Source organism: Anneissia japonica, unplaced genomic scaffold (assembly GCF_011630105.1).
Source record: "Anneissia japonica isolate Jap-2015-1 unplaced genomic scaffold, ASM1163010v1 scaffold1699_len65488_cov165, whole genome shotgun sequence".
NCBI classification, from domain to species: domain Eukaryota; kingdom Metazoa; phylum Echinodermata; class Crinoidea; order Comatulida; family Comatulidae; genus Anneissia; species Anneissia japonica.
The window spans coordinates 15,877-23,636 of NW_022750692.1; the positions used below are offsets into that span (position 1 = coordinate 15,877).

Genomic DNA, 7,760 nt, shown 5'->3' on the forward strand with positions numbered 1-7,760 from the left:
TAATGTGAATTTCATCCATGTAACTTTCATATTTTAACCAGCATTCTGATTTCCAGTGCATTTCTCCTATACTACGAGAATATTCTGCCTACCAGGGTAGTGCGCTGCCAGCGTTTCAGGTAGGCCAATGTAAACATTGCAAGGGGTATATAATGTATTTTTTTCTATTTATTTCAGTGTTTAAATACTATACAGTGAATAGGATTAACAATGTCAATAATATTTAAGCTATTATAACTATGAATTCTGTGGCTGAAAACATTGACTCTCTTGGCAAACATTTACTTGGTTCTACACTGCTTGGCCCACATCTGGTCCAGCCTGTTATTACCGTTGCAGAGTGTATATTAGCTGTCTCTTATACACATCTAGATGTGTATAAGAGACAGACTGCGGAGAATGATTTAGTGTCTATGAGAACTTGCTGGTGAATGTTTACAAATTGAGGGAAAGACGATTGTATGATGGCGCTAGCCGACTGGAGGAGCTCGTTGAAAAGCTTGCTGCAAAAGATGAAGGTTAGTGAAGGAAGCAGCATACTATAGGGATTTCACAATAAAAAAAAAATTGAGAAAAAAAAATTGTACTCGAATTTTGAGTCTTAAGAGTGCCATTTCCGGCCATCCAGACGTGCCATACTCATAAATTTTCTTACCTCAGCCCCAACCATGGTGACGCTGTGTTAGTACTGTAGGCCTCCCTAATCGGTAAAATCCTGGGCCCCACCCCTGGGGGCCAAAATTTTTTTGTTTACAAACATTGGCAAAGAAAACAAATTCTCATTCTAACTAATTCTGATAGAAACCATTATATACTGCATCCATAGACTCTAGGCATCTGATTGTTAAATAGCTGCTATGACTTCAATGTAGATTTTATTGTCGCATATAAAAAATATACATGAAAATTACATATCACAAAAATATAAATATTACACATAATATTAGCACCAAAAATCTTAACTAATAATAACTAAATAGAAAGACAATGAAATGGACTATAACAACTATGGTACCAATTTAAGACAGTGATTATCTAGAGCATTTATTATTGTAGAGCTGACATACAGTATGTGTAGTATGAATGAATTTTTATCCGGTTTGTTTTGACAGTAGTTTCTCGAATTGTTCCTGATTTTTTTTTTAAAGTAGCCATTTAATGGGTGAGACTCATCGTTTCATATTCTTTCTAATTTCAGAAGCTATCACGTTAAATTATACATAGTACTTTTTTGCCCTGTCACGGTATAATTTCTAGGCCCCACTTAAAACGCTGACTATTTAATTTATGATAGTCATGGAGAGTAAAGGGGTCGCAACCGCTTTGATGCTGAGAGATATTGGCCCTTTGATTTCCAAGGCTTAGAAAGTAAGCCTAGGCCTAAATGGTGGGTACTCTTTTCATTACATTTTTTTAGAATCTTTGTATGATGTATACTGCATAAAACAAATAATGACTGCTCTAGTTTCGGGAAACGGTAAACCTATAGCCCCGAGGTGATGTGGAGACTGTAGCCAGCCTACTATCTTCCAGATCGATTAAAAGGAATCTCCTCTTTACCTACAGATCTTAGTACAGAAACAAAAGCTGTTTTACAATTACTCTTGTTGTTGGCTGGTAGTGAAGAAACAGTGGCAGAAGTACCTATTGGCCACAAACCTCTTAGGTTACCAATTTCTACTCATGTAAACAAGGTAAAGTACACTAATGAAATATATGCCCCAAATATTATGAAACTAGAAGCAACTTGAATGTTTTAATACATTAACTAAATAAACAGTGCCATGGTTTAATACTCCCCTTACATTTATGCCTTGGTTGCCACAACAAAAAAGGACAAAAAAATTATTTTGGTTCAAATATAATAGCCATAATAAGTATCAGAATTGAACAAAATTTCCAGAATCGGCCTGGGACATATCCTTTTCAACTCTCATCATTGCTTTTCCTCTGGTCTGTCAAAAATAGACTTTTAATTCCCTTGATTGCCCATCAGCTTCAAAATGATAAGGTTCACTGTTAAGGTTCAGCAGCTATCCGCTCAACAATAGATCATTGTATCAAACATTCAATAGATGTATTATGTAAACAGTTATGTAATTGCTATAATAATATTTGTTGATGCCAAAGTTGCACTGCTTTCATTGAATGGAAGCAATATAAATTATGTCTCAAAATAGAAAATGGATGTGTTCATATGAGATGTTTTTGTTTATTTTGTCTTCAAGAACAAGGTGAGGTTGCCAGTTGGACCAGTCTTTCATGGAGATTCTTGTCAGGTGCATGATATTCAGCTTAATGGCTATGCACACTATTCTAGGTATGATTCCACTAGGCAAATAAAAAAAAATTGTGTTGGCCACGACCGACCAACCGACCTAAAATGTATGAAATTGAGGCTCGGCATTTTAGTTTTTTGTTTCCGTTTTTTTTTTTAACTACATTACAAAAAAAAAAAAAAAGCTTCTTACCAACCTACCCAATTTTTTGATTTTCCAAAACATGGCCAACACAAGAATTTTTTTTTTTTTGTTGGCCCTATATAGTACCTCAAAAACCAGCTGAAATTTGCGCGGAAGATTACTAAGAAAATAGGTGTGCAGAATCGTATTTACTGCATAATACATTGTTCATACATTAATATTAGGTCTAAACCTTATTTTCGGTAAAATCTGCGTGGGAATCACCTATTATTTTTCGAAACGTTCAGACATATTTTTAGGTCACTCTTTTGTACGGAGGATATACTCCCCACACGGGGATTTACTATAGAGTCTGGCACATTTGCCCTAGCACAGGTGATTAGGTGCTGAGAGGTTGAGTTCCTCAGGGGAAGATGCAATCCAGGTTATGTTGTGAAAATAAAAGTAGCAGCCATATATGGGTATGATGATGATGTCATCATATCTATATTTAACAAATCAGGTGTCACTGAGGACTTCATTGTGTGTACAGACCTTTACATTAAGTCCGCCCGGATCTGGTCCGGTGCCACGAACAAAAAATCGTGAGTTGTTAGTTTTATTTAACACTGTGTTCACATCGCGCACAGAGTTGTTTTTGGGGTCAAGTACGTATGCGTTTGATTGGTTTGAACCAACCAAGCTTGTTGCTGATTGGTCTAACAAAAACAATCATACGATTTCAAAATACTATTCTTTTTCACTGAATCCATTTTTCACGATTTTGTGTCCAGGCACCAAACTGGATCTGGGCTTGGTGTGAACGTAGCTTTCACCCTGTTGCTAATATAATAATTCTACTTGTTATCAGGGAACTTTTTGAATGCGCAGGGAACAGAGCCGATAGAATGGGCCAACAACATAATCTGGATACATCGGTAAGCTGAATATTTTGTTTCCTGGCTTTGTGCACACTCAAAATTATATTTGATAAACAACTGTGATAGGTCTATATTTGTGTGTAATATGACAATATCGTGCCCGAATATGGGCACATCACAAAAATTTGTCATGTAAAATTTGATAATGTAGACTTATTTTTTACTATTTTATTCCTTTACTTGTAACTACACCTGGAAAAAAAATTGTTTGTGCTCCAGCCATGAAGATTATTGAGATAATATACCTAGTGTACTACACAATATATCATTTGTACACTACCATAATGCTAACCCAGTTTTGTTGTAACACTTTGTTATTAAATGCTCGGGTAAGTTTGTGAAACAACACAAAATCGTTTTTTTTACGATCATGATGACTATAATAATTTTTTTTAATATATTGGAAATTTACTACAATTTAGTATATCAATTCAAATTATTGTGGGACCCATCTGGAAATAAATACTTTATTTGGATTTAGAGGGTTATCTCAGATATCAACATTGATGACTTGTTTTCTCAATTTTGTATTCAGTTGTCCAGGTTTTGTGATGTTATTCAGTTGATATCAAATAAATCAAATAAAATCAAAATTGTTACTTCAGGTTTTTCAAATGGAACCCGGAAGAAATCTACACGGCCATGACCTCTTCGTTGTCAAGGTAACAAATGCTTATATTCAAATATTCTGGACAGCGAACGAAAGAGGAAAAGGGAGGCCCAGAAGAGGAGTGGAGAGTCCTAGGCCCAATATATTCCTACAAAATAATTACAAAACGAGTAATTTCATCGCTCCACCTGTGTGTTGATGTTTTAGCTTGTAGGCCTTGGACATGAACAATAGTTTTGAAAGTTCGCGAGTAATATGATCGTGGTTCAACCTGGAGGTCACGTTTCACCTGATAATCGCTTTTTGTGTTGCTGCTAAATAGTGCACCGTCAAAATCAGTTATTTGCTGTTCAAACATGCTATACATTGCGTGTTGTTAATTGATTTTTTTTTAATCGCTTTTTTCGAACTGGTCCTGTCAAGAAAAAAAGCGATTTTTTCCTTCGAATAGAAACAGGCCCTTAAAAACCTTATGGAATGCTTGCCCTTGTCAATTTCATGATAAATTTTGTTTAGAATGAATAAATAATGCATTAATTAAATACATCATCACAGAGTTATTTCCCTCTCTTAAATCATCAATTAACAGGTGTCTGATGGGTCTGCTGAAGAAGTGGAGAGGAGCAGTACTTTATACCATGGACTGGTTCACAGCAGAACAAGTGACTTGAATGTTAAACTCAGCTTACCTAGGCTACCAGATCCCTCTCACACTAGCCTGCTCGGCCTTAAAGTACCAGTTTATAATGAGGTTAGAATATGTCATTTTATTTTGGTAGTTTGCAGAGATTTCTTACTTTACATGTTCGTTTATGTGTTCCTCGATTTTCATATTATTTCATTGAGTGATGATTTCATTTCATTTATTTATTCAGACAAGTGTCTTGATATATATGTGGCATGGATTTTTGGCTTGTTACTTTAGGTTGCTGATGATGAAGGCTTCAACGAGTCCATGAGTAGTGACATGGCATCCTTTACACCAGAAGATGTGGATAAGAAGATCAACCTATGGGAAGCTGCAATTACACATAAACTACATACAAAATACACATGGGAAACAATTGGAAGGTAGGATAGATGACTGTATTAAGCAGTATGTAATTACTCAGCATATTAGGCAGAACGTAAGACAGTCGTTAGTGCAGTGCATGAGGTACAGTAGTTGTGAGGTACTGTAGCATCTGTGGTGGTTAGCAGTGCAGCACGTATGGTAGTAGCATTGCAGCATGTATGGTAGCATGCAGCACGAAGTGCAGTTAGCAGTGCAGCATATATGGCAGTTAGCAGTGCAGCACGTATTGTACAGTAGTAGCATTGCAGCATGTATGGTAGCATGCAGCACGAAGTGCAGTTAGCAGTGCAGCACATATGACAGCATGCAGCACGTATGGCAGTTAGCAGTGCAGCATATATGGCAGTTAGCAGTGCAGCATGTAAGGCATTTTGCAGTGCCGCACTTACCGTACTCGCTCGAATAAGCGCCCCGTTTGAATAAGTGTCCCCTATCGAATAAGCGCCACTCATAACGAGAAAATTTCCTTAAGTGCCCTGTTTGAATAATTTGAATTTTTCTAATTTGAATAAACGCCCCCTCAATAACCCAATCAATCTTGGGACTGTGGATGTTGGCATGATTTGAGGTGTGGAGTGGAATCACATTCTCCTTTAGTCAATATCAAAGTGAGGATATTTATCTATGATGAGAGCTCCCTGGACAGACAGTATATTTCCAACTTTCATCTTCTTTCATTTGTCTATAGCCTAGTCCTACTACTCCTTTTCCGACAATTTGCACCTCTAACACATTCTCATATAAGTTTTCAAGAAAACCTGCAATGATCATGCCGTCCTGCTATTCTCAATCGACCGATGGCGAACAAACTAACCACCACCACTAATTTCATCTGCTATTCTGCTGTTATGTAATACTGTACTCACAATATTCTTGTCCTGGCAAGCCATGCTCTCTGGACGATTATCTTTTCCGCCGCCGCACCATTCGTAATTTGCGGTTTCCTGATGTCCTTATTTAATCGTTTTTCATTCAAAATGTGTCTCTTGGATATAATAAGTTCTCATAAGAACCCCTCGATTTTCATCTATTTCCATAAGCGCCCCTCAATTTTCACTCTGTTTTTATAAGCGCCCCGTTCGAATAAGCGCCCCATTTGAATAAGCGCCCCTCAAAAAGTGCAAAAAAAATATTTTAAGCGCCCGGGCGCTTATTTGCGCGAGTACTGTATATATTTTTAACTTTACTGTGTTTGGTATGATGACTGTCCGAGTGGAAATAATTAAGGAATATTCTTTCACAGAGTTGAGTATATATAAACATAAGTGTTGGATGGACGGAACAACATGGTTGAAACATAGAGGCAAAATCCACTATGACCAAGATTTTTAAAAATTATTAAACCTGCAGAGCCAATAGCATCTATGCAATGAAAAAATAGAGAACCAAGATATTTTTATAAGATAAACATACAGTATATAAAATAAATAAATTATTCCAAGGTAAAATAGTATGAAATAGTTGTAATAAAATGAAATAGGGAATTTGCTTGTTTACAGACTTCTTTATTCTTTACTCTTATTCTGTTCAACTCATGTACAGCAGTCCGTCTTGCTTGGATCAGCAGATCTTCTCGTGCCTTCTCCAACCTAGCTTCCTGAACAAAAACCACAGGTATGGTAACAATGTGAATGACATTTCTATTGTTCATATTAAATATATTACACAAATCTCAGTCCTATTCGCTGTATAAAACTGTACAATATTTGAGTACATAGCACTCAAATGTCTGATCAGAGCAAAAAATGTCTTATCAGACTTTTACTATACAATATTTGAGTACATAGCACTCAAATGTCTGATCAGACCAAAAAATGCCATTCAGATGTTAAAATTTATTGGCATCAAGTAATGTTGAATAGATATATTATTTGCTTAATGGAATAAGTGCTATAAGTATCATTTTTTGTATGCATTAAGAACTTCTAATGGTCATTTTAGTACTAAACCCACATAGTGCAACTAATTTGCCTCTGAATTTTTTTTGTGGTTAAGATTCATACCTTTCAATCCCAAAGGTCCTGGGTTCAATCACAGGATTTTCTCATGAAGTCTACAAAGCATCATTCCATCCCGTATTTGTGAGTTACTTGGTGTTGGATGTAAAAGAAATACAGTAATACCTCAATTTAAAAATAGCGCCACCAATGCCAGCAGATCCTTATTCTGGAGACATGATGTGGAATATATAAAACGTGTAAGCTGCCGGCACCTTGTTTTCTGAAGGATAAAAACAGCCCCACCCCACACCCCCTTTTTTTTTAAGATTCTTCCTGCCCCCACAGAATCACATCATGAAGATTAAAATTAAAATTTGAAAATATGTTTAGGGCTGGGGTATTACTATTTTACTTTAGTAAATCATAATGATATTAATATGTGTGAAATATTTAAAGCACTTCAATATTAATCTGTGTAAAAGTTAAAGTACTCCAATATTTTTGTCTGTCCTTACATGATTCTTTTTCATCCAGTAAAGTTTTGAATTCCTCCTCAGCATATCAAACAATGGCAGCAGAGTCCATGCATTGCAGGGGTAGAATATGAAAAAGTTTGAAGCAAGTAGTATGAATAAACATTGAGAATTCTAGGAAGAATATTGCAAACCTTGATAGTCTTTAAGAGGATCATACAACAAGCAGAGTACTTGTGAGGTGAGGAAATAACTAGAATAGGAGATTACACTGAATTTTTTTATTACATTCAGTTTTTTTCATTATTATTTTTTTTTA

At 35.9% G+C, this 7,760-nt stretch overlaps 1 protein-coding gene across 1 annotated transcript in view; it reads left to right on the forward strand.

The window, feature by feature from the left end:
- Nucleotides 1-407: 407 nt before the first annotated feature.
- LOC117121481 (gamma-tubulin complex component 6-like) overlaps nt 408-7,760 on the forward strand; it is a 46,869-nt gene continuing 39,516 nt past the window's right edge. The window contains exons 1-7 of the mRNA XM_033266681.1: nt 408-518; nt 1,567-1,694; nt 2,229-2,320; nt 3,274-3,340; nt 3,949-4,005; nt 4,543-4,704; nt 4,879-5,024. Of these exons, the coding sequence (XP_033122572.1) occupies nt 3,311-3,340; nt 3,949-4,005; nt 4,543-4,704; nt 4,879-5,024 (395 nt within the window). The 5' untranslated portion in view covers nt 408-518; nt 1,567-1,694; nt 2,229-2,320; nt 3,274-3,310. The remainder of the gene's footprint in view (nt 519-1,566; nt 1,695-2,228; nt 2,321-3,273; nt 3,341-3,948; nt 4,006-4,542; nt 4,705-4,878; nt 5,025-7,760) is intronic.